This window comes from Lepidochelys olivacea, assembly GCF_965140295.1.
Source record: "Lepidochelys olivacea isolate rLepOli2 genome assembly, chromosome: 8".
NCBI lineage: Eukaryota > Metazoa > Chordata > Testudines > Cheloniidae > Lepidochelys > Lepidochelys olivacea.
The window spans coordinates 102,537,957-102,564,285 of record NC_140418.1 but is presented as its reverse complement, the minus strand read 5'-3'; the positions used below and the strand labels follow the sequence as shown (position 1 = coordinate 102,564,285).

Sequence of the window (26,329 nt, the reverse complement as noted above, 5' to 3'; positions counted from 1 at the left end):
GCCACACAGGTTTGGTGTTTTTCATCCTTTCACCCCAAATCACGTACCCACCCAGCCATAGCTGGGGTTAAGCGCGGCAATCCATGCTAGAGCCTTGTTTTGTGTTGCTAATTTAATTATGGAGAAAATTTCTTCATAATTAAGGTTATAACCATGGTTCCATTATAAACCAGGGGTGAAATCCTGGCTCCAGTGAAGTCACAGGGAGTTTTGACATTGACTTTTAATACAGCCAGGAGTTCAATCCTTGATATTCAAACTCCCTCAACCTTCAACTTAGGCTAGGACATTAGTTTGCCCATCAAAATATGCATGGTTAATGTTAGATTGGAGCAGAATTTTCCCCACATACATTTTGGGTAATTTCCTGAATGTTTTAGAAGTTTGAGATGCCCCTTTAAAAAACAAAAGCACACTTTTTTCCAGCCCCCTCTAGTTTAAAAGCTGAAAGGACAATGCTTAATTTCATCCAGAGAAACTTGTCCATATTTTTTTAACTCCTTTTTATCCCAATCATGGAAGACACCGATGAAAGAATTGCCTCAAACATCACTTTCCAAGTATAAAGCATTTCTTTGTTCTTGCCTTCAATAGCACACACAGCAGATACAAACTAATTAAAATCAAAATTTTCCCCACAGAGGAAAAATGGAGGAAAAAATTACACATAATAAATGTGTGTCACATTGCTTAATGCACTTCTGGAAGGTTCTATGATACTCTGATACTATGGCAACAAGGGTGGGATAAGAACCCTGAATGAAATAAAAAGGTTTCATCAGTACCCACGTGCTGAAGTTGAACATTTGAAACATCAGGGAAAGTGAAGCTAATCTCAATTTGCAATGTCTTCTCACTGGTTTTATTTAAATTTTATCTTCTTATCACTAGTATTGTTTATTCCACAAATGATTTACTCAAGTACACACTACAAAAATGAAATATTTTATTTAGATAAATTAAACAGTTATGTTACATGATGACATGTGCAGAACTATAACTAAAATCAGCTTTAATTTACTCCATATACAGCTCTAAAAAGCTTCTGTACATTTCCAAAATAGGTCCAACTTTATTGAAATAAAATCCAACATTTCACTTATTGTACAGGAAAGGTCAGGTAAACTAAAATTAACAAAATGGTCCTTATACACTGTTGAGTCTAAAAATCTGAGTTTAGTAAATCTAAGTTTAAAAACAAGTTAGCAGGCAAGAACATAACATATATGGAAACAAAACTTCAAAAAAAATCACTGCAAAACAACTTGGTAATTATTTACAATTCTAGGATAGGTTATAAAATGGGTGTGTAAGAATCCTGGACAGCAGTTGGCTACACCAGTGCCATGCTTTAGTACTAGTTTAACAGGAGCATCCAGAGGTTTCTCTCATGTAGGTATTCTCAAACAGGAGTCTACATCACTAAGTTAAGAGCATTGAAAGTCAATGATTTTAAAAGCCCATTTAATAAAGTGACGTACCTTCTCTCCTGTCCCTTTCCCAATGCTTAGAAGCAACCTTTTTCAAACTTCCACTGCTGCCAAGACCTCTGTCAAGTCCTCTTCTCCATCCGCTCTCCCAAAGTAAACCCACCTCTGCTTCTCAGACTTAACCCTTTCCTGCTTGGGTTTCCAATAGCCAATGTCTAAGAAAGTTTCACTGGTACTTCTGTGGCAGCATCTCCCTTTAAGTACCGCATCCTAGTGACCATGGTTGAGCCTTTCTAGGGTAAGTAAAGAGTAACTACACTGGAATCCATGGAGTTAACCACAGTGAAAGACTAGAATTTAGGATCCATGTATCTTCCATGAACTATCCCACTGTTTCATTTTGGAAGAGCTGTTCTGGTTGTGGAGGGAAGCATTAAGTCCCATGGCTGACAGAACAGGATTAAAAAAGTCTCACCAATTGTGGCTCTATTTCCCACTAGTGCCAGGTGGTGCAAATGTAGACCAGCCACCAGTCATCTCACCCTGCTGAGAGCAAATCTAGGCAAGTATTTAACAGACCTGCCGCTACCACTGACCAGTCAACAATAGTGTAGATAAGGGCTTTGGACGATCAGCAAAAGCCTGCTGGTGCCTTACCTAACAATCTAGGCCAGCACATGGATTGATAACATCAGTGGAAACTGAGAAGCAGTACAAGTCTTGAGCATTTGAATGCTGAGCAATACTTTGAAATTAGGATGGCTGCCTGCGGGCCAAAATTAAATAGAAAAAGAACTAGTCAGCAACAAACAATAATTCACTGTACTTTTAAATGACCCTAGTTTGTTATATTTCTTGTACATGTCCACTCCACAATCATAGTAAGGCTGCAGACCTTGTGGCAAGGCCAATTAATGACCTTAGAGATGGCAATATGTATCCAAGATGCACAATAACCAAGGTTAACCAGCACTACAAAATGGTCTCATGTCTTAGTACCTCAATAATTGATCAATTCAGTGCTACTGCCATATACAGGACATAAAAATACTAGAGATCAGAGATGCATGCACTCTTTCCAGAGTTTTGTTTGAGTAAGATTTCTCATTACCATAGAAGAACCCTGCAAAATTAAAACAGACTGCAACAAGGGAAAACATTCAAAGTTGCGATTATAGACAATTCTAAGTTTTACCTTTTACCGAAGTTTTGTTTCATACAAATAAACCTTGCAAAAATACCGTGCAAATTCTGGCATACAGCTATGATACACAATGTACAAATAAAATACCAGAATGGTTATTTTTTATTGCTAGAAATTTTATTTGGTTAAGGGATTTATACAGAAGTGTATAAAAGGGGTGTGGAAACTGGTCAGAACAAGCGAGTGTTGACTTCTACTTGCCTTAGAAGCCAGGTTATACTGCGTTTCAAAACTTCACATCAATGAAAGCATCTCCCTGTTGAGCAAAGCAAACATGCCCAAAACAGGACAGAAGAGTGATGGTGAAACAGACTAGATAACCTAGGAAAGGGTTCCATTTTGCTAAACCTTTCACTGATTTGAATACTTCCAGAGAATATTTCCTTGTAAAAATTATAAGCATCCCATTCAAAGTCACATAAAATTAACTATGAACAGACTTCCAGATAGCCCATATCGATAGACCATCAGTGTATTTCACAGTCCACTAAATCAATATTCAAATGACCACAAAAAATGAGCTATGAATTTTGCTTGTGGCCAATGAAACGATTTGTATAAAGTCTAATTTGTCCCTGATCTGGCCTGCAGGATACTACATTTTGCAAAAGCCTTTCTGTATGGTCCAGAGAAAGTTTCTGGATATTGCAGTCTTCAAGTTTAGATTTATAGTATGAACATATTAGTATGTTCCTCTCTGAGTGTGGATATTGGTTTCAAGGTCAAAGCAATACCTATAGTGAAGAAAATTTATATTGCACTCATCAATAAAAAAATTATATGTAGTACAATCTTACCCTGCACCTGCCTTTTGTCCCCGTTTGAATGAGAAGAATATACAGTCCTCTAAGATCCTAAGAACTGTGAACATTCATGCAGCAAGGAAACTGCATCCAAGTTCTCTTTATTGTAGGCTTTCCCATCCTGTTGGAGACACTGCAGCACAAAGAGGCTTGTTTAGAAACAAACTGCTTGTGGTCATGGATAGACTAACAACATGAAACAATATCAGAAGCCCTGTTAAAAATAAACACCCATGATCAGTCAGGGAGACCATTATCGCACTTGTAAGCTTGCCAAGTATATGGAGGGTAGGGTTGCAAGTTATCTTGTCATGATGGCAGCTGGCAGCAGCTTCAGGGGACAAGGTTGCTTTAAACTCTAAGAGTCCATTAAAATGTCCCAATAGTTTTCCCTCCCTTACAGCCATCCTCCTCCCACAAATTATAACCCCGGACGCAACAAAGTTAAAAGGAAACACTGAACTGGGTCATAAGCTGCTAGCTTACCTAGTCCCAATCATGTCATTATTCGGATGGGCTCATGATGTAAAAAGAAACAATAAGTTTCTCACTCCTTGCCTCTTAAAGTGAAAGCCCTCTGTAGGATGGCATGAAAAATCATGCCTTGCATCTGCCTCAGTCTGAACTCAAACACCATCCCTGGATGCACTGGCAATTTAAAATCCAAGTGGAAACTGAAATACCCTCTGCCTCCAGACTATCCTGCATTTTTATGTTTTACAAACCAGCGTGGTTATCAATGCAGCCCTGAAAACACCCCCTCTCCCCAAAATATGCATAATTTATTCAATTTCAAATATTTACACGAAGAAAAGGCCTACCTTTAAAAGACAGATTTCTTCTGGCTCTATATAAAGTGCAGCTCTCTAATTTAAGGCAAATTTATGTGAAATATAAAACATGGGTTTGTCTATACGTACACATGTTCCAATTTAAACACAAGAATGCCCCTTAAAGGGAAAGAAAATGTTGGCTGACTATTCCTAATGTAGTTTGAGTTTATGATCTTCCTGGAATTTTGAAGGAACTTCCTAACATTATGCCATACATAAAACCCTTTAAAAATCTTTAAATATATCCAAAGAATGCAAATTAAAAAGGTGGCACCATGTACATAAAGTTAGCTCCAAAGATTTGAAGAATGCTGGGCAAAGTGCAGACGTAGCTTTTGCAGTTTTCAGTAGCTACAGTAAAGTTAATCAATACTGCATTGCTAAATATGTATGCTATACACCTAAAGCTAATCTCAGTTCTGGTAATGAGTATTTTTCATCCCCGTCTGTATCAAATTCCTTAAAGCTCTGTGGCTCTTGTATTGCCAAGCCAACCAGAGTTTGGAGATCTTCATAGGATAGCTTTCCATCAGTGCCTTGATCTGTCTTTTCAAACAAATCCTGAAGATCTGCAAAAAGGACAAAGTTTTAAGGAGCAAGCACTTTAATTACACGATGTTATAGTACAAGTTATGCTCCTTTTTTACTACATTATATGGTCCCTTACAAGCCTGGAAAGCTACATGAGGCTTTATAAGATGTTCTTTGTATACATATAGTAGGTCAAACACAAAGCATAAGCCAGTAACCATGAGAATTCAGAAAGCAAGTGTAAGCTCTGCTGAAGGTGTGTAGATTTAGTTGGAATCCACTTAGTGAATGTGAACACAAAAGCATTTAATCGCTATTTCTAATGACATCTAAAAACCCACTCCCCCAACCAAATATTGATAAAAATATACAGACTTAGTTGACCTTCCATGACAGAAGCCTTTCAACTAAAAAGTTTCTATACTTGTTATGTAGATCATATGGAGGGACAAGCATTTCTATTATTCTCTGCACATTTTTTGAAGCTAAAACATTATATTTTTGCCAACTTAAGAGTTGAAATAGTTCTATCCAGATACCAGTTTGCTCTATCTTACAGCTATATCCTGCGCCCTTGACACCTTCCCACTCCTTTTATCCCTTCTCTCCCACCCTGTTTTATGTATCTTTCATGATACACCTTACACTCAAAACAGTCTCCCATTTCATGCAAATGGCCCTTCTCCAAATCACTAAAGCCCATTTTCTTCCATCCATCCTTCCTTCTGTTGGACTTGTCAACATACTTTCTATATGTTCCATTTCCAGAACTACCGTCCCATATTCTGCCTCAGCTATGTTATACCACAACTATTCATGGTCTGTTAGTCTGCACTTATAGGAAGTGTTTATGAAAATCAAAGGTAAACTGAGATGTACCTTTTATGGTGGCAATTCCTGGTAACGACAAGCGTCTTGGGTGTCCATTTCTCTCCATGTTGCCTCCAACTGTTCTCGATAAAAGTTTTGGAAGATTTGTAGGCTTTGACATAGCAGTCTGCATTTTTCCACCTGTTAAAACAAATGTAAAATAACTTCTATCAATTTTAACACAATTAAAATCAACAGGGACAAGACAGACCTGTGGTACAAAGACTTTTTGCCTTACAAAAACTAGGTTCAAGCGTACTATGGGGTGGTTTGCTACTTTCAACATGTAGCAAAATCTTGCTACATCTCACTAGTAGTAGGGAGACCCACTAGAGATCTAACTTGGAGAAACAGGAAGTAAGCAAATAAGCCATCTTATAGGACATATCACCGAAGTATATTCTGTAAGACAGTTATGTGGTTTTAGTATTCCATGCTATACTAGGAAATGTACATTAGTACATTTTGTGAAAAGAACACACACTTGCAGTATGAGTGCACTTCAGGGCATATGCCGCTCTCTAGCTGAGGGGGTTAAAGAACAAAATTTCCTAATGGCTAGATACTGTAATTGTCCACTCCAGGGTTTCTTGCACCTTCCTCTAGATCACCTGGTGCTAAATTTTTTGGAGAACGGCCACTGGTCTGATTTGGCATGGCAATTCCTAAACAGGTCTCACTATTGCTCTTACCTCTTTCCCAGTAAGTGAGGCGAGAGCCTTTTTTTGGAAGGAACTGTCAAGTTTAGCAATTAGCCAGATGCGAATTAGCAAGTTTCTACTACAGTAAAGTGTGGCCATTTGATGCACATGTTTGGTATTACTTAGGACTGGAATAGCAGAGATACTGAAGTTCGGGACTGAGGTGCAGTAGTAGAGCTGTAACTCTTGCTGGCATTATGCTAAATTTTTAGAAGCACTAATATTTATTGAAAAAGCAGTACTTAATTTGGCTACTGAGCACCAATTAGTATTAAAATGATAAAGTGACAATGTGATAGTTTAACAGACCCTGATGACAAACAACATTTCATTCCATGCCTGTATTGCTTCTACATAAATGGAAATGCTACACAGCATAAGTTAAGGGGTCCTTCTAAGCACCATGGGAAACCTCACTTAATTTCTACATGTTATATTTTGAACTCTAAGCAAGAGTTCTCCATTTTAGTACCATCAATTTCTTTCTATTTTAAAGACTACTCATGTTCCCTGACCAAGATCTTAATATTAATTATTCACCTGTGTTACTTATTCTCGGAATTATAGAATGATCCTTCAAATTTATGTGACATTACTACATAATACTCCCACCTTTTTTTGATGCCTCAGATCTTTCATTTTCTGGCTTGCTTGTGAGAGCATTGATCAGTTGAAGCTTCTCTCTTAGTTTTGATACCTGATGATCTACATTTTCTATTTTCTGTACAAAGCAACAGGAAAATATTTCTTAAAAACCACCTTTTTTTTTTTAAACCAGGTATAGCACAGCACAGCAGGTAAAGAGAATTCACTTTACAACTGTTGGTCTACATACTTCAGTTGGTTAAGAAGGTAAAGAAAATCTTCAGGGAACTATATCCCATCAGAGTTCACTCCTATGCAATGCATTAGTCTCTAATACCAGAACTTGAATCTAAAACAGGCAAAAATACTTTTTTTTTTGCATTATTTGTTTCTAAACAAAAAATTCCCATGCTTTATTTACCACTATTTTGTATCTAAAAGTAAGGTGTCCGGTATGTTGACTAAAGCCTTCGTTTACTATATTTTCCCAACGTAACGTGGGGTAAGCTTCTGACATCTTAGTAGAGCTGCACAGCATTGTTTCAACTGCTTATTTTTTAAGTCTTTGTGCAACAATGATGGCCGTGGTGGGATGCAGGAGTTATAAGTTACTAAATCCCTGACAAATGAACTGAAAATATCCAGACCTTTATACAGAGCTTGTTTGTCACACATGGGATCTATTTTGCTAATTCTCATAGTGAACATAGGATTTAAGCCATGTACTAAAACCCAGCCACCACATGCAGTTGAACTTGGGGTCTTGTTTATAAGTTATGGCAACTCACTGACTCTTAGGACATCTTAGGAATTATTTCATCCATCTGAATTCCTTTTAAGAGTATTTCCCCTTGTTTATTCCTTTCCCCCTCCCCCCCACTGTTCCTCAGACGATCTTGTTAAACCCTGGATTTGTGCTGGAAATGGCCCACCTTGATTATCATACACATTGTAAGGAGAGAGATCACTTTAGATAAACTATTACCAGCAGGAGAGTGGGGTGGGGGGAGAGAAAACCTTTTAAGTGATAAACCATTTTTTCATGGTCTGTGTGTATAAAAACATCCTCACTGTATTTTCCACTTTATGCATCCGACGAAGTGAGCTGTAGCTCACGAAAGCTTATGCTCAAATAAATTGGTTAGTCTCTAAGGTGCCACAAGTACTCCTTTTCTTTTTGCGAATACAGACCTAACATGGCTGTTAGATACTCTGATACCTTTTAAGAGTATCTAAGTTAAGTTTTATCACACTGTCCCTTTCAAACTTTTTGCTCAATCTATCCATTCTCTGGCCCTTATTTCACAGACTGAACATGTAAATCAAGATTACATAAGAGTTACAAAAACAGGGTTACTGAAGGTATTTGATCTTCAGCAAGTATCACTCGGATGATCACAGGTTGTTTTTTTAAACCTGTGCACAAGCATTTCTTATGCATCCAACTACCACTCCAACACTATTTATATACTGAATATAAAGGAATAAACTGTTTTCCAGAAATAACTCCCACCCACAACAATTCAGCTGCTGTTATTTAATCAGGGTGGTCTTTTGTTTGTCTATTAGAGATGCTTTCAGTTAGTCTTTACAGTTTGTTACTTGAGGGGGAAGGCTTTCACTGAACCACAAAACATGCCATGAGTGTCCTGATCTCTCTTAGTAAGCAGTTGATGTGCCAAGGGCTGTCTGCCAAGACGACCCAGCCCCTGGCCCCTCAGAGTCTCCCTCAATGCTCCTTCAGTTGCAATATTGCTGTTGAATGCAGCTATCTTGGCAAGTTACAGAGGGAGATGTAGTTACTGGGAGCCTGGATCCTGCAGCTTTTACTCATGTGCATGCTGCTTCTACAGATTTCAAGATGGCAGGATCTTACCCTATTATTAGTTTTACTTTCATCTTAACTCATTTCCCACACACACAGTGTTGTGGGAAAGTTACTTTGCTACCTCACTGTCTTTGAAAATATGTATTAGTATCAGACTGATCTAAATAAATGTGACTTAAAATGACTAATGGCATGATCTACTAATCAACACTGATTTTACTTTCCTCTGCTTACCTTTGCATTCTGTGCTTTTTCTGCACCAGTTTCATTCTCTAGTTGATCTTGACTTTCCACTTTTGGGGAGGTAGTTGTATTACCCACCTGAAGAAAAAGGTGAGAATATTAGAACTTAGACATTTGCTTAAAGTTTTCTGAAATTAAGTTTGCTTCCTTCAAACTGGGCAAGCATGTAGCAGTAAAACAGAATCAAACTTACAACAAATATACACCAGAACCACATTAATATTAAGAGGTTGATTCTGGTTACCACACTATGTGAAACATATTTCTGCAGGATCTCATGCATGGACTTGGCCACACTTTCTACTTTCCAACAACCAACCGAGACCCTGCAGAACAAGATGGGATTAAGTAGTGTATTTAAATGCAAATTTCAAACATGGCATTGGGAATCTTACCTTATGTAGTCCTAGAATTTAATTTCAGCCCGGAAATTTATCTGCATGACTCAATGTTAATGAGACTTATACAGTAAATTCCTACACACTGTAGCATCAGCATACCCTTACTGTATAGCATACACTTCGAAAACCCTATCCCAGAGGCAGTACTAGGTAGGAGCATTCAGGGATTGGCCTAGATTCTTAATGGGCTGGTGGAAGAACTGTGTCGGTTTCAGCACACAAACATTCTTAAGGTTGCCACTTAGGATACCTGAACAGCAGCCGACACTTCCAACTTCCTTTAAAATCAAATATTAAGCCTCTCAGAACATCAGCTTGACACATTTCCTTTAGGTTAGCCAGTGGTTCTCAAACTTCATTGCACCGCGACCCCTTCTGACAACAAAAATTACGACAGGATCCCAGAAAGGGGGACTAACGCCTGACCCTGAACCCCACCACCCAGGGGGAGGAGGGGGCCCGAAGCCAGAGGTCTTCAGCTCCAGGCAGGGGGGCTCTAATCCAAGCCCCACCACCCAGGGGATTCGGCTTCAGCCACGAGCCCCAGCAATTCTAGCACCAACCCTGGCAACCCCATTAAAATGGGGTTGTGACCCACTTTGGGGACCCAATCCACACTTTGAGCACCGCTGGGTTAGTCCATCCCCAGTGTAGTGAAAGGCCTCCCTAGTCTCTTGCAGACTGGGACTGCTGCACAGGAAGCACCCTCAGCCACTCAAGTACCCTACAAGGCAAGCAGGCACCCATGGTCACTGAGCACTTACCACAGTAGTGGACAAATTCTCTCCGTTTTCCAACGTATTCACAGCAACCACAGAGTTTTCTAACCATGTAACCCTTCGAGTTATATTACTGATTGTTGTATCCATACTTAGAAGCTTTAGATCATTGAGCTTTTGGTACGCCACTAAGGAAGCATTTATCTCTTCTACCGTGGCATGCAGGAACTGGTTATCCTGAAATAAAAAGACAGCAAGTTGTGTTATCCTACTACGGTTGTTTGGAAACACTGCCACAGCATTATTTTAGTTAACGAAACAGCGAATGGGCCCAGCTCAACCAAGTATCCTTCTCCAAAGGGCCTCAGAGCCCCACAAATTACTGTGTATTTGGAACTGCCTGACAGTGAGAGAGAGAACAGAGTGAGTCACTTTAGCTTTTGCTGTTTGAAAATGGGGTTTCCTAGTGCTAAAACTCACTGCTGCCAATGAATTCTCTGATTACAACAGGTGCCATGCAGTTAACTGAAGTGTGCATTAACCTAATTTCAATGCAAATTACCTTAAGCACAATACCAATTACTGTATTAGACAAAAAGCTTAAGCACTAGGCATTGTTCATACAAGGTTTACTTCTGAAGTGGGCACGGTTTGTATTGAAAACACAAACACTGGTTTCACTCCCATCCCAAGGTTATTTCCGTCTAGTCATATGTCCCATTCACTCATTTTTCTGAAGCTGTTTCTGTACTTTACCACCTTCAGAATGACTCATCACCTGCCACTCCTTCTCTTGCTCAAGCTGACAGGCAAGTACCTGACACTAAAGCCAGGTTCTATTTCAAGTCCTTAACTCATTAGTCGCACTTCTACTACAAGATACACCCTTAACTTGTTCAACCACCAGTTACTAAGCCTTTGCAGTGCACTCACTTACACTGTACTCCTAGTAAAGCTATGAAAAATGTCACTTAAGGAGGCACTGTAAAGATCCATCTAGAGTTACATGCAGAAACATTACTATGGGAAAACATTACAGGAATATCATTACAATATTGTATTTGGCTTATGTGGACTCTATTCAAGTTCAGCCTTGACACAAACATACTTCATAGTATACTACAATATTGAAGGGCCTAAGGGAAATATTAATTGTACTTTTACCCATTGCAATACTGCTGGTATTTAATGGAAAAGCAAGAAATACCTGTTTAAAATTCTCAGTCTGATTCCCATTGCTAATTCTTGGACTGACAGTTGCGGAAAGTGAAGATATCTGTTTTTCTCCATTTTCTTTAATGTATTCATTCTAACAAAAGAAGCAGAAGTTACATTAATAAATATTTTGTTACATCTATGAAACAAGACTGTAGACATAACTTCACATATTTTAGTAAAATATCTGCAAGAATTACACATTTTGAACCATAGGTTGGTTGTGCATGGAATATTTTAAGTATGCGAGTAGAAGGCACATTGTACGATTTCTGTTCTATTAAATAGGTAGGGTCCAGACATTCGTTTCACCAAAATAGCGGCCACACATTAGCCATTTTCCCCATCACATGCAGCATTCAAAGTACACATGCACGTAATACACATTTCAGTTAAGAAAAATTAAGAATGAACTGCATAGTTTCTTAGAATAAGCACCAACGATTTTCCAATACATAGCACAAAGAATCCCTGGTTGTCAGTGACCCTGCTATAAAGGAAAAATCGGATTAGTGGAAGTGAACAAATCGATTAGCATTATGGTGTTCTTGAAGTGTTTCCTGCTGCAGCAGCAGAAGTTAGTTTACAAACGTCCATTCCCAGTCTGGCAGGAAGACTGAAGGTTTAAAAGTAAAAAGGTTCAGTTATTTGAGAGTTTCAGCTGGTATTAGTGAACCTATATTTCCTATGTATGCACCTTGATTTGGGCCAGAGACTTGTTCACCCCAGCCTACTCCTAGCACCACCACAATCCCAACTGCTCTCAAGTTGTTGTGCCGAGAGCTACAGTAAGTTGTACTTTGCAGCACGTAGGTGGTGTAAAGCCCTCCGGAGATGCCACACCTACACAGTGGGCAACCAGTATTTCTGGTCTTGCAAACCTATGGAGGGAACCAGAGATTCTGGCCTCAAGAAAATATGCTCTCATTACTGTACAATGGATGCCACATGAAGACTATTAGCTATTATATTATTATACTAGCCAGCATCTTGCAGAGATCTTTAATTATTATTTTTCAAGTTACACAGCACTTGGCAGAGTTCACATTAAGCTTTACACAGATTATGCAGCTAATATTTAACTCTGTTAAATTAGTACGGTCCTTACCAAATCATTTTGGAGTCTTTCTGTGGTTTTCTTGTGTTCTTCAATCGCCGCCTGCATAGCCTCAACATCATGAGCAACACTGGTTAGAGTGCTACCTATAGTAGCTACGCTCTGAAAACAGAAATAGCAACTTAATAAATTTCAGCTGTGCTCAGCTGCAGAGCCTGAAAGACCAACTCGCAAAACAATGTTTTGTTAATGAAATGCCAGGCAGCTAGATTGTGAGAAACCTATGTGATGAACTGGAGGATTCAGATTTGCATTTACAGAATATAATAGCCATTTTACCCTTAGTCTTTGCTCAAAATGTTTTGATGCAAACAAGGAAGATTAATATAACCTCCATCCACATGTATTCTTCCATTTTTCATGTGGGTGACTTAAGGGGATCTATAGAGGCATGCTCCTCCTGCAGCAACCTAAGTATTTCTGGGCTGTTAAGCCATACTTAGATGAACTTGACCATTTTCTCCTCTTGTAAATCCCAACACAAGCACACAGCATACACCCTCTCCACTCTTCCATAAGAGTGTCCTACTGCAGCAACAGTGCTCTCACCACTTGCCCTTCTGCAGGGGGAACTCTGATACAGTAAAGGAATTCTTCGGGCTTATTTAACAGTATAAAAAAGCCTCCCCATTGCTTTCAGAGACATTAAACTGCAATGGAAGAGGAGGCTTAAAAATATTCTTAAATACAATTCAGGGGGTAGCAGCAGTTTCCCTAGCAAACAAGGCAACACCCAAATACAAAAATTAAGAAGCTCCACATATGCTTCTTTTCCACAAGAGTATTCAAAAAAACCATGCTACCACCTACGCACTGCAGCAATCTCTTGAGTGATCTAATGTGCTGCAATGTACACACAGTGAGGAGTGAAGGACACCAAGCTTAAAGGTTAGAATTTCACCACTTTTTTAGTTGTCAAACCTAAAAACTAGTTAAACAATTTTATTTAACTCCCTATAGTGTTTTTCAAGCACTTTTTTTTAAATGAAGTTAAGGCATAATGTACTTCCTGGCAGGCTTCCAACTTTACACTGTACTTACCAAATGTAAGACTGCAAGCAAGAGGATATCTGGGAGAAGAGTGAAAATGGATGCCACTATTTCTAATACCTTAGCTTAGGGTTGGAAATAGTGCCCTTCATGAACCTAGTTCAGCTCCCAAAGTTCCGTCATACTGTCAGCTGGGCCTTCAACTTTAGTGAGATGTGGCCAAGCATGACTTGTTCCAGCAGGAAACGCAGCCTTATCATTCAGCTCAAAATGGAGCATTGCATGCTGAAACCTGAAGCCCTAGAGACCACAGTTCTATATTAAAGTCGGTGGTGGCAGCGATGGGGAATCTGGGGACACTGCAATCTTCTGTTTTGTGCAAACTAGGTGCAGCCCTTGGGCTCCTGGAAAATTACTTTAAGACTTACCACTGATATAATGCCTACAAAATGGAGTCTCCTGATCATGTCAAAACAGGTGACTAGCTATAAATACTCTCCTCTTCCCCTTCTTTCCCAAACCCTACACCCATCTCTAGCTTCAAATAAAAAACAAAACCCCTACAATGTAACCAACCACACTGTGCCAATTCTTCATTATATTGATTTGTTTGTTATATCCCCATCTCCAACCCTTTACTCTGTGTCTGTAGACTGTAAGACTTCCACTTAGATACTGTCATCATGATGGGTATCCAGCCCATCTGTAGCCTTCAGGTATTCCCTTAATATAAATATTTGCTTTAACAAAACTGCTAACGTGGACCTTAGGAAAGTTTAGGCAATCACTTAACCCAGGGAACAAGCCAGCTCCTCTTTTTGAAAGAAAGTTCAGCTAAGGCGTGAGCCACAGAAACCACCCCTATAACAGTTAACAGAAGTCCAAGTACAGTTACACTTGTTTCCATCTAGCTAGTCTTTCAAGAGGTTATCAATTGCCTGGAAATATTCTCCACATGTGGAGCCCTGCTCTACAAGAACTCTGACCACAAGAGGGGTGTGTATTTGTTACTTTTAAAAAAAGAGTTTAAAACAGTGCAAATTTAAAATAAAAAGTAGCTGAGATACAGAAGGCAAAACTAATTTCAAAGACACTTTTACTAATCAATTTAAATTTTGTCAGCTATTAACATAAAATGGCAGATATGTAACTTGGAAATTCTGGTTAGTATGTGTACACTGACCACTTCATAATGAATTTCACTATGCATATACTGAAAACACAATACCCTGAGGACTTTCCTACTGTCACTTCAGTCTATTGGATAAATGACACAGTTTCTGCACGTCTACATGTTAATATAAAAATAAACCATACAGAGAATTACATTACTGTTGAAATTTAAGAAGGTTTTCCAAAAAATGATATGTTTCCACTTCCAACCAAAGAAAGCTAAATAAATATTGATTTAGGGTTGTAAGGGTTATAAAACAAAGCCAAGCCCTTCATGTACATGTGAATGGAGGAAGATTACCAATGCAAATGGTAATATACGTATAAAACCAACATAAAGGCGTACCCATTTCATGAGAGATTTCTCATTTTACCAATTAAAATGTGTCTAGAGAATTCTCTATCATATTCTAGCTTGCCTTAAGTAAGGATCACTGAGCATGACAGTAAAGGTGCTCCACTGAAATAAACACAAGCTAACAGTGTTTCATAGAGGCATATGATCTTTGAGACACTCTGGTAGTTACTGCTGTTTGACGAGTTTCCAAATGTTTCTGCAATCAGCTATAGTTTAGAGTTAGTGTGATGTTCACCAAAAGCCATATTTAGAATAATTACCTTCTGAAGTTCCTCTACAGTAACAGGAAGAATAATCAAATCAGAAGCAGACTTGATGTTGGCTTTGAGGTGATTTACTGCTGATGTCAAAAACAATATCTAAAAACAGAGAAAAGTATTTAGAATTAGTAAACACATCAAAGTTCTTTATTTCAATCTTCCCCCACCCCTAATGACTGTTACTTTAATTTATAACTGACATTCAACACAAGCAACTACTCAAGGCCATGTGTTTTTCTTGGAAGTGCACAGAATCCATAGCCCAACCAGTCTTCACCACCACAAAGATGTGGGATGGCTGATGTTTCTAACACTATTAATGCCTTCTCATAAAACAAAAAGCAAGAATTTAATCAGCTTGGGCCCTGCAAGTCACAGGAAAACCCTGACCACAAACTTTAGAATTTGCAAAAAAGAATTTGTGGTGTACATATCAGGTTAATTTCACTCTTTAGACTGCTTTTGTTTGGACAGATTGCTACCCTCCTTTACTATTCATGTTAAATCTTGTGTATAAGACAGACACCGAAAATCATTTTTGTGGTACTAACATCTGGTTAAGTTATAATAATCAGGATTGAGAACTAGCATAAGAGACTGATCGTCTGGATGAGATACAAGTGCCTGAAAATAGGACCTATAGAGTAATATCTTCTCTACTGTGTTATTTTATTCATATCACTGCCAACTGAAAAAGGAAAGAATCTTAATGCCTTTTTATTAATAGAAACTTTTTAAATGCAAAGCCTTAACAGAAATGTCCAAACTGGATATTTTTGCACTTTCACTATTCAGTGAACTCTCAAATATGACACTGTACCTTGATAATATTGTAAGTACTTTATTGAACTTCGCAGTCACCTGAAAAAGAGCTAGAAAAGGATGGCCCAGTGGTTGGCATGCCAGCCTGGATTTGGGAATCCCAGGTTCAATTCCAGCTCTGTCACAGACTTTCTGTGTGACCTTGGGCTTGTCACTCAGTCTGTGCCTCAGTTCACCATCTGTAAAACGGGGACAACAGCCCTACCCTACTTCACAGGGGTGGTGAGAGGAGAAGCACCTTCACTATTGTGAGGAGCTTTGTTTATAGTGTAATGAGGTCAAATAATTAAGAAAATAGAATATTACACTGAACAACTGACATACAACTAATACTGTAAATTGGCCTATGTAAGAGCTCTATTACATGAAACATCAGTACTACTCCTTACATTGTTTAAAATTTTATTGTATTTGTAAGAATCATAGGAACTAAAGCCTACATATTTGTTTGCAACAAATTTTTTCAATTTGTATTTGCCCATTGCTATAGAATTAGTTTCCTGTAAGAGAACAAAATGACGAGCAATAATCTTTTAAAAGCAGGAAATGCACTATCATCTAGTTCCTTATTGGTTAGCGTGCTTATTCACAGTATCTGATACAACAAAATGCTCAACTTTCCTGTCTGTCCCTCCCTTAATATGCTTCAAACAGCTACATAAAATGGGAGCTACATATATAACGCACTGAAAAACTAAGTTATGAAAGTAGAAGAATTTCTGCAAAATAGTTTAGCTCAAAAATTAGTTACAAATAATGCACCAGAAGTTGAGTCATTAAAAAGATTAAGTCATTCAAATGGACTTATACATATGATCTATGCAAGTTAGAAAATTGCCAATTAGCAAGTAAAACTATCAGCAATTTGTGGTCATTTGCTAAACACATCACTTTAAAAGCAGTTTACACTTCTCTGCAGTTGAAGTGAACAAAGTACAAAGTTCTTCCATTTGACAATCCAGTTGTTAAACATATAAATTCAGCCTGCTCCTGTAAAAATATATGCAGTTTCCCAAGCGGCAGAAAGGCATAGATACTGGTTTAGCAGTAGGCTGGCCATGACAGAAATTAGTAAACCCCTTGTATGTCAGGCTATCAGATTGGCCTGAAGTGGCCAGCTATAAAATAATTGAAAACTTGGAAGGGATTAGTGCCAAAGGGCCAAATTTAAAGGTATTTAGGTGTCTAAGGATGCAGAGAGGTGCCTAGGTGGATATTTAAAATTTAAAGATCCCAGTAAGCACCTATTTGCATTTTTAGGCACCTAAATATCTTTAAAAATCTGACTCAAAGAGATGACTTTATCCAACATGAAATTGTTTTTGAAAACAATTTCACAGACTGAATCTAAATCTCCATCTTCCCAGCAAAAGGTATCTTTATCTTCACTAAGATTCTTATCTGTCAGTTTTAATTAATAAATTATTATTAAAATTAGATAACACTCAAAAAGGTTCAGATCCTCAGCTAATCTAACCTAGTTTAGTGCCATTAACTTCAATGGAGCTACATTTTATACCTGCTGAGAACCTGACTCATCTTTTTTAGCATGTTACATACTAATAGAGGTATTGAGTTATTTGCCTTTACAATACCATAAACGGGAGACAGATTGTGGTTTAGGCATCTTTCATCCCCCTCAGCTTCTGCTGTAATTAGGTATGCTAATTCCCACTTCCAACAGCCCCCTCACACTTGGGGCTGCCCTCATGTTAGGAGGGACAAATGGCATAATTATCTCTGTCACAAAGATGAAGCAATCTCAACCTGAGGCTGTCTCCTTTAAACTTTTCCTCCCAGATGAATGGCAGTCAGTCACTATTTTTGATCCACTGTAATGTGCTCTGGTTGCGATTTTCAAAGCTGACTAACTAGGGCATTTTGCCATATATGTGCCATGAAAACTATAGGGAGTTGTGTCTGAATCCCTTAGTCAGCTTTGAAAATTTCAACCTACATCTACATAACTTCTCATATTAAGTCTTTAGAGACCTGATTACTAGCATGCTTGTAAATATAGGACAGTTCATTTTCATTCTTACTTTCATACAAAGTGTAAACACACAGTAAAGTCAAGACGACAGAGTAAATTTAAAACATTGAAAATATCCCATGAAATATTTTTCAATATTAAACATTTGTTCCTATTACCTGTTTATTGATCTCAGTGATATTTATCCAAATTTTATTTAGTCCCATGTCTCCAGTCTCTATTTTCTCAAGGTGCTTTTGCTTGTCAAGCAGATCTTCATTTAATTTGGGGATCTCTTGGAATGATGTTTTTTGATTAGATTCCACTAAAAAAATAAATGAAAAACTGAATAATCCTGCAAAACAGACTAAGATGTGAAAATTATACAAGCTAAAACACAAGTCGTAGCCAGTGACATCTACAGTAGTCGGGGAACATTGCAAGTAACATTCTCCATTGTATAATCCTCATATATTCAGAATCAACCCAGAAATAGAGTGTTGATTTAAATTGATAGCTCCTGCCCAACAGTATCTAACACATGATGCCAAAAATTAGAGAGAGTCTACTATGTTTGGCACTTTACAGTACCTTCGTATTATGGTTATTTCTGACAATCTTTAGAATCTCTTCAGGTAATCCAATCATTTTGCACTATTTTCTTATTACATCATAGTTGGGAGCATATACAATAACTGATGTAATAAAGAAACTGTGCAAAATGACAACAAGAGTCCGGTGGCACCTGAAAGACGAACAGATTTATTTGAGCATAAGCTTTCGTGGGTAAAAACCCCAGTTCTTCAGATGTAAAATGAGTAAGTGATGAGAACTACCAAGAACTGTACTCTCACAGAAAAAACATATGAAATTAACCCCAATCCCCAATTCAAACACTGACTGCTGACTATGAAGAATATTCCAAAGAGATTAGAGTGATTTCATATCACTTGAAGGAACTTGGAGTACTGAACAGAGTAAGCAAGATGAGGCTCTGAGACAAACTCTTGATATCAGAGGCCTAAACTAAAGTAATGGTCAAGACTTTGCTAATATAAAGCAAAGTTAGGCTATGAGCCAGAGGCGAGCCCTGCTCAAAGAAGTTGGCAAGAAGGCGGCTACTAACTGCACGTAAACACATATCTAAAGGGTATGAAGTACTAATAGGATGAACATGTGCCAGGATGGCACCAGAACATCCCGGTACGAACACATTCCACAGAGATAATGAGGAACAGGCTGACCCATCCTAAAGACAGGGTCAAAAGGATAATATGATGAGAGAGTTGTTTGTTCGAACCTACATGTACCAGGAGAGAGGTAGCACGCTAACATGTAGAGGGGTTGTACCTCAATGTGTCAGGAGCGATGTGCAACTTGTTTGTATCTGTGTATAAGAATGCATCCCTGAGTGGATGTCTTCGTTCAGCCTAGAAGGCAGTGGAGAGTCCTGCCACTGATTGAGCCAGTCCATTGTGAGGGGGCACATATTCGTCGTATGTCCTTTAGAGTCTGCTGGAAATTATTACTGTGCTTCATTTGACAATAAACCTGGCCAGGTGCCTTCGCACCTTATTGGAGTCTGTGGTCACTGGGGGTTCTCTCGGGGTCTGCTGTGTCAGCAGAGGGAACACACGCATGCAGCCGATTGTTATCATTGAACAGAGCGGAGCACCACACCGGTGGCGTCTGACAACAAACTCCGTTTACAAAAAAAATGCATGTACTTACACACTAAAAGTCTGCTTGTAAAACAAGTTGGCGAACAGAAAATTCTTTGACTAAAGAGAAATTTGTAAATAAAGAGTAAACAGCACACCTTTAAAGAAAGTGCAGTGAATTCTGTGGATTTATGATCTACAGGAAAGCGACATTTTTATTTAGAATTTAAGATGGGGATTTTTAAAAGGGCCCAAAGGAAATGAAGAACAGTAGCAACTCCCACTGACTTTATATGGTTCTCCAAGGAAAATAAATGTACTTGATTGCTGTATGCCAGGGGTGGCCAACCTGAGCCCGAGAAGGAGCCAGAATTTACCAATGAACATTGCCAAAGAGCCACAGTAATATGTCAGCAGCCCTCCATCTGCTACCCCCCTCCAGCCCCAAGTGCCTCCTGCCCACCGGCAGCACCCACACAATCAGCTGTTTTGCAGTGTGCAAGAGGCTCTGGTGGGGAGGGGGGAGGAGTGAGGGCACGGCAGGCTTGGGGGAAGGGACAGAGTGGGGGCAAGACCTGGGGCACAGGAGGGGGTTGAGCAGTGAGCACCCCACAGCACATTGGAAAGTCAGCATCTGTAGCTCCAGCCTCAGAGTAATCGCCTATGTAAGAAGCCGCATATTAACCTCTGAAGAGCCGCATGCGACTCCGGAGCCACAGGTTGGCCACCCCCGCTATATGCTGTGCTGGGCTTCCTTAAAGCCCTAAAGGGTGGCAGCCCCACGACACTTCTGTTTTCTAGTCCCACACTTTCCTCATCCTGAAAGGCTGCTTCCCCTCATTTAACTGCCTACCTCTTTGGGCTCAAAAATATACCAATATTTAAGAAGCTTTTATTTAAAAAAAAAAATACATTACTTTTTATAACTTGTTTAAAGAAAAAACAATTTTGGGTCCTGATCAAGGATTATAATAGATCTGTATGGACTCCTCAGGATCCAAACAGTGTTTTATTCAGAAGCTCCTATAGGTAAATCAGGTATTTATAAAATAGCTTTAGAAAGTAAGTAAATGTTTTTACCTAAACAAACTGACAGAGTCCTTTGCATTTCTATGCTTTTCACTTTAAGAGCTCACATTGAAATACGATGGCTTGTCCTCCCACTCCTACTTATAATTCCAGGAAACCCTGCAAAAGTTTTTCACATTAATGAATGCGACTGATTTCCCCACTTTCATGTGTTCATTATTATGCGTTTAAGTGACCTATTTAAAGCTGGTACGACGCTTTGAAGATTAAGTACTATATAAATTCTAAGCATCACTATTGACAACTGACCTGAAACTGTCTTAGTGAAAGGCATAGTGTTAGTCCCAGGATATTAGAGACAAGGTGGGTGAGAGGTAATATATTTTATTGAACCAACTTGAGTTGATGTGAGAGAAGCTTTCAAGCTACACAGAGGTATTCTTCGGGTCGAGGAAAGGCATTCCAGGCATCACAGCTAAATACAAGGTGGAACAGGTTCCTTGTATTTAGCAGTGATGCTCAGAGTACCTTTCCCCGACCTGAAGACGAGTTCTGTGTAGCTTGAAAGCTTGTCTCTCGCATCAACACAAGTTGGTTCAATAAAATATATTACCTCACTGACCATGTTTCTTTGGTGAAAAATTGTCAGATTTTTTTTAAAAAAAAGCCTATTTGAAGTTAAGAGATTTTCCATTTGAATTTTCTTAGTATCATACTGAAAAAAATCATAAGTGTGAAATCCTCTCTCTTACACAAAGCTGCTTCAGACATCAATGGCAGAAGCTACCATGTCCACTTTGCATACAAGCTCATAATTATAAAAAATACATCACCTACCATTTAAATCAAAAGGAAAACACTAATTAAGGGATATGTTCATGTTATAAGAACATGTCCATAAAATCTGGTTTCTCTGTAATTATAACAAAAGTAAAGCAGAGGTGTTTTGGGTTATCAGAAGCAGTTTACTGAGCGTATTCCCAGTGCAACATCAGGAACATACAATAGGAATAACAATGAGAAACTGTTAAAATAAAAATAAACCCCAACAGAACAAAAAGGAAAACTGGTCTTGTAATTACAGCCCTTCACTGAGACTCAGGAGATTTGGGTTCAATTCCAAACCCTGCCAGGGAGCCTCTGTGCCATCTGCAAATGGGGATAATAATGTTTCCTCTCTCCGAATCTTCATCTGTCTTGTCTATTTAGATTGTTAGCTCTTTGAGGAAGGGACAGTCTTCTCTGTTTTTGTACATTATGCTTAGTACAATATGGCCCAGAACTTGGCTGAGAACTTGAGGCACTACTGTAATACAAATAAACAGTAACAAGATAGTTCTGTATTTCTTTTCATGTGAGGGTTCATACTCTGATTTTGCAGCATTGTCCCTTTGGGGGGACAAGCTTAATTGTTTGAGGGAAGTCTATGCACAGGGATGTGATTTGATCGTGCTGCAACTGTGTCAACCTTGTATGAGTGAACAAAGCAACACTCATACTAATAAGCAGAATGTTTCATGTAAACCTAAATTCCTCTAAGTTCAGAATTATCAGCTATCAGTTTTAAACAAGAGATGAAGATAAATAATGAGAAAAATGGGTCCTGGAGTGAGCAATTTCAAATGAAAGTAAAGATACACAGAAATAGCCAAAGTTGTACTAAAGCAGGACATAACTGGCAGCATTCAAAGACATGAAAAGAAGTTGAGTTTTTTTAAAGCAGCCAAAGGAATTTTCACAGCTTCCATTAATTTTAATGAAAGATGTGTTAAAATCCCTTAAGACTACTTGCCATCCCCCGCCTCCCCCCCCCCCCTTTTTTTAAAAAAACAGTGCTGCAATCATGTTAATCTTTAACAGTCCACAGACCATACACCTCTGGTATTTTTGAGAACCATTTTCACAGTTTGTTTTTAAGAAAGATATATACAAATCTCCATAAAAACACATGGACAGCTGAGGCTCTGACCCCGTCTATCTAGACCTTGTCTTGTGACAATCTGAAGCACAGGACAGCATGTTACATTACGCACAGCCTACCTTCTCCCAACAGCAAGGGTAAAACACAGCTAAATTATTCAGTTTAATATATAGGTTGATATACTTACTAGTTCGAAATTTTTCCTTTAGTGCATCCAGATCTTCCTTGAGGGCAACCTGCATCCATACTAAGCCAACGCAAGCTACCACACAAGCAGCCAGAATAACAAAAGCACATAGTGGATAACAGAGCTTGCAGCATCGCAGGTATTCTCCCCTGAATAAAAGATCAAAAATTGACCATGAATCTGCAATGGGACATGTACAGCTATATTCTAAGAGTAAGAAGACCTACAGTCAAGTTCACTTAACTGACACACTAACAAAACAGCAAGTTTGCTTCACTGGGGAGAAGAATCTATGCAATGCATTTCCAGGAATAAACAGTTGATTAGTGGGATACCGTGAAAATCTGATTTCAACAGTATTCATAGTAAAATGTATCCCTATGAGACTGAAAACATGCTTCCTCCTCCATGCCTGTTGTCAATTGTCATGCTTCTGTTTCCAGAATTTCCTGCTTTATTACAATAGAGTTACAATGCAAAATTAAAGTTTGTTTGGAAAGTAATGTAGACTTAAAGGGTAGGACTAGACCAATTATGATATGACAAAAGATATTTTAAAAGTATTGTAATCCTGAGATGTAAAGCCTTTTATTTTAAGTCATTGTTGGAGGATCTTCAATATTTAACGGCAGAATTTATTTACCAGCAAAAGTATTTCCTCTATACCTAGTATAACAACAACACTATGCATCAATTCATCTGTAAATTTAATAGTATAATTAAAGCATATGTGCATATACTGGTAACCATTCAACCTGTCTAATTACTATTCTTTACCTCTGTGGATATTTAACATGCAACATATGCCACATACATGTTACAAAATACAGAAGCTATTTCAGATCTATTTCTACTCGTTGTATGAAGATAAATTCTTTCATACGGGACAACACACAATTTAAGAAAAATCTTTCTGAAGATCGTTTTGCCCTTACTGACTTTTATAAAAGGAAAGATTCTAAGAACACATTAAATGAGTTACTTTAGAAGAGTTAAGGATCCATTTGCAACCAAGAGACTATCATCAGACTACCTGGTAAATAATCCTGTAAGGTTAGCTACTGGGGTCATGCAGTGATGTTGAGATGGAAGACAACCAAGGAAGGATGGAGGAACTTTTTTCCTCAGAAGGAGAAACTGAAGCTAATTTCCTGAGCATCAACAAAATAAAAGTGGTGCCTACAACTACAGTGGTTGGTGCATTAGAAACACGGAAGACAGAAACCCCTTCTGACAGAAGGGGATTTATTCATCCAGAAACCAGATAGCTAGGTGTGTGACTAATCTGCCCAGTGGGTGCAGAAGTGTCAGATTCCAGGAAGAAGATAAGCAATTTTTTAAAAATAGGGAGAAGCCAGTGGCAGGCTTACATAACACCACCAGTAACTTAGAAAACTGAAGAGCTCAGTCTTGGAAGTAAATTTAAATTAGAAAGACCAGTCAGTGCCTGTGTGAGAGCTTTATATGAAATGTCACCAGCCAGATAATGTCAGCTAGACATGGGTAATGTGTTATGCATGGATACAAAAACAGTATAATATGGACACATGAAAGCAAGGATGGGATGAAGGCTATTAGAGGCAGCCTAACCTTTTGGAAACAGAAATTATGCAGGAAGAATGGTCTCCATCTTAACCACGAGGGAACCACGCTGCTGACAATTAAGACTTATTTTGTGTTTGAGAAGAGAGAATTGAAGAAGGGGTTGAAACTAGGAGTCAAGGAGCACTCAGGTTTACTAAGGATAGAAAGTGAGCAACTGAAATAACTGATGGTAAGTAGAACAAAGATGGAAGTAACTAGGATCAAGTAAGGGGTAAGACAGATGGGAAACAGGGAACAACAAACTCAATAGGGCAACAACACTGTGCTATCAAAAGAGCGCACAAACCCCTTTTTATCTTCAAGGGTTATTCCTCATATGTCAGAGCCTGATGAAACTAGGTGCTAAGGCCAAGTTACCCTCACAGCCCAGAACCATCTCCCAGCTCCCATGTCCTATAACCTCCAGCTCCCCGATACGCCTATCCTACACTGTAGCCCAGTGATTCTCAAACTTTTGTTCTGGTGACCCCCTTTCACATAGCAAGCGTCCGAGTGCGACCTCCCCATATAAATTAAAAACACTTTTTAATATATTTAACACCATTACAAATGCTGGAGGCAAAGCGGGCTTTGGGGTGGAGGCTGACAGCTCAAGACCCCCCGCATAATAACCTCACAGTCCCCTGAGGGATCCCGACCCCCAGTTTGAGAACCCCCACTGTAGCTCATAACCTTGATCCCCTCCCAAATTGTACCTCCGGTTCCTCTCACCTATTACATCCATTCTATGCCCCCAGCTCTTAGCCCCCTTAAGCCCCCTCCACACCCAATACGCAACATCCAAAATAACCTTCAGCCCCCCTTTATCACACCAACTAATCCCCTAATCCAACCACCTTCCAACTCACCCCCTGCTTCCTTCCAACATACAACCAGCCCCCCCCGTCCCAGTTTCCCCCCCTACTCCCACCCCACCCCTCTCGTCCCAGACCCCCCCCCACTTCCCTCACCCCAGCTCCCCCCGGGCCCCCACTCCCCACGTCCCCTACATTTAACCCAGCTTCCGCCGCCCAGACCCCGCCCCTTCCCCCCCAACCCAGCCTCCCCGCTCCCCGCTCCCGGGGCTCACTTGGCGAAGCGGGAGCGGGTGCCCGGCGGCCCGAACTCGTCCTCGTCGCCGTCGGAGCTGGACTCGGAGTCGGAGGCGGGCGGCTCGGTGCGGAGCAGCCGGTGGCCCGACCCCTTCTTGGGCAGCTTCTTCCGGCGGCCGTCCCCGGCCAGGCCGATCAGCGCGTTGAGCTCCTTGCGCTTCTTCATCCTCTTGTGCGGGGTCAGCGGGGCCCCGGCGGCGGGGGGCGCCGGGGGCTGGTACCCGACTCCCAGCACCGCCGCCGGGCCCCGGCTCTCCAGCTTGGGGCGGCTCCGCGCCCGCAGGAGGCGCCCCCCCCCCCCCGCGCGGGGGCGTCGGGCGGGTCTCAGCGGGGGTCGGCCGGTCCCCGGGCGGGTCGGGGTCCGGGTCTCCGGGCCCCGCCCTCAGCAGGGCCTCGCGCCTCGGCGCCGCCGCCGCTGCTGCCTCCGCCTCCTCCCCGCCGCCGCCTGGGCCATGGCTGCGCCCTCGGCCGCCGCTCCGCTCCCCTCAGCCCCAGCGCGGCCCCACCTGCCAGTAAGGGCCGCTCCCATTGGCCAGCGGCGCCCGCCTCGCCCCGCCCGGCCGGGAGGGGGAGGGGGCGGGGGCGGGATCATTAAAGGGCCAGCCGCCCCGTCTGGCGCGTTCGCGAGCGCGTGCGGGTGGAAGGGGCCGGTTCCAGTCCGGCTCCCGGCAGGCCCGAGTGGTATCGCCCATCAGCTGTTGGGAGGGGTCCCCGGGCCGTATCCAGTGGCAACGGCGGGGGCGGGGTAGCTGAGTGGTTTGCGCATTGGCCTGCTAACCG

At 40.3% G+C, this 26,329-nt stretch overlaps 1 protein-coding gene across 2 annotated transcripts; it reads right to left on the bottom strand.

The window, feature by feature from the left end:
- Positions 1 to 991: 991 nt before the first annotated feature.
- Positions 992 to 26,006, bottom strand: EFCAB14 (EF-hand calcium binding domain 14). Of its 2 annotated transcripts, XR_014712674.1 has the most exons (12): positions 25,528 to 26,006; positions 22,854 to 23,002; positions 18,235 to 18,380; positions 15,262 to 15,360; positions 12,472 to 12,582; positions 11,356 to 11,457; positions 10,194 to 10,385; positions 9,020 to 9,106; positions 6,985 to 7,093; positions 5,681 to 5,812; positions 3,432 to 4,839; positions 992 to 2,196 (listed from the first exon to the last, which is right to left on the bottom strand). XR_014712674.1 is itself a non-coding variant. In XM_084636873.1 (11 exons), the coding sequence occupies exons 1-11, from the start codon at positions 25,713 to 25,715 to the stop codon at positions 4,664 to 4,666; spliced, it is 1,491 nt and encodes a 496-aa protein (XP_084492999.1). In that variant the 5' UTR covers positions 25,716 to 26,006; the 3' UTR covers positions 2,247 to 4,663. The 2 variants fall into 2 exon arrangements, 1 of the variants encoding a protein (XP_084492999.1); XM_084636873.1 differs by lacking the exon at positions 992 to 2,196 and having other exon boundaries at positions 2,247 to 4,839.
- Positions 26,007 to 26,329: the final 323 nt, after the last annotated feature.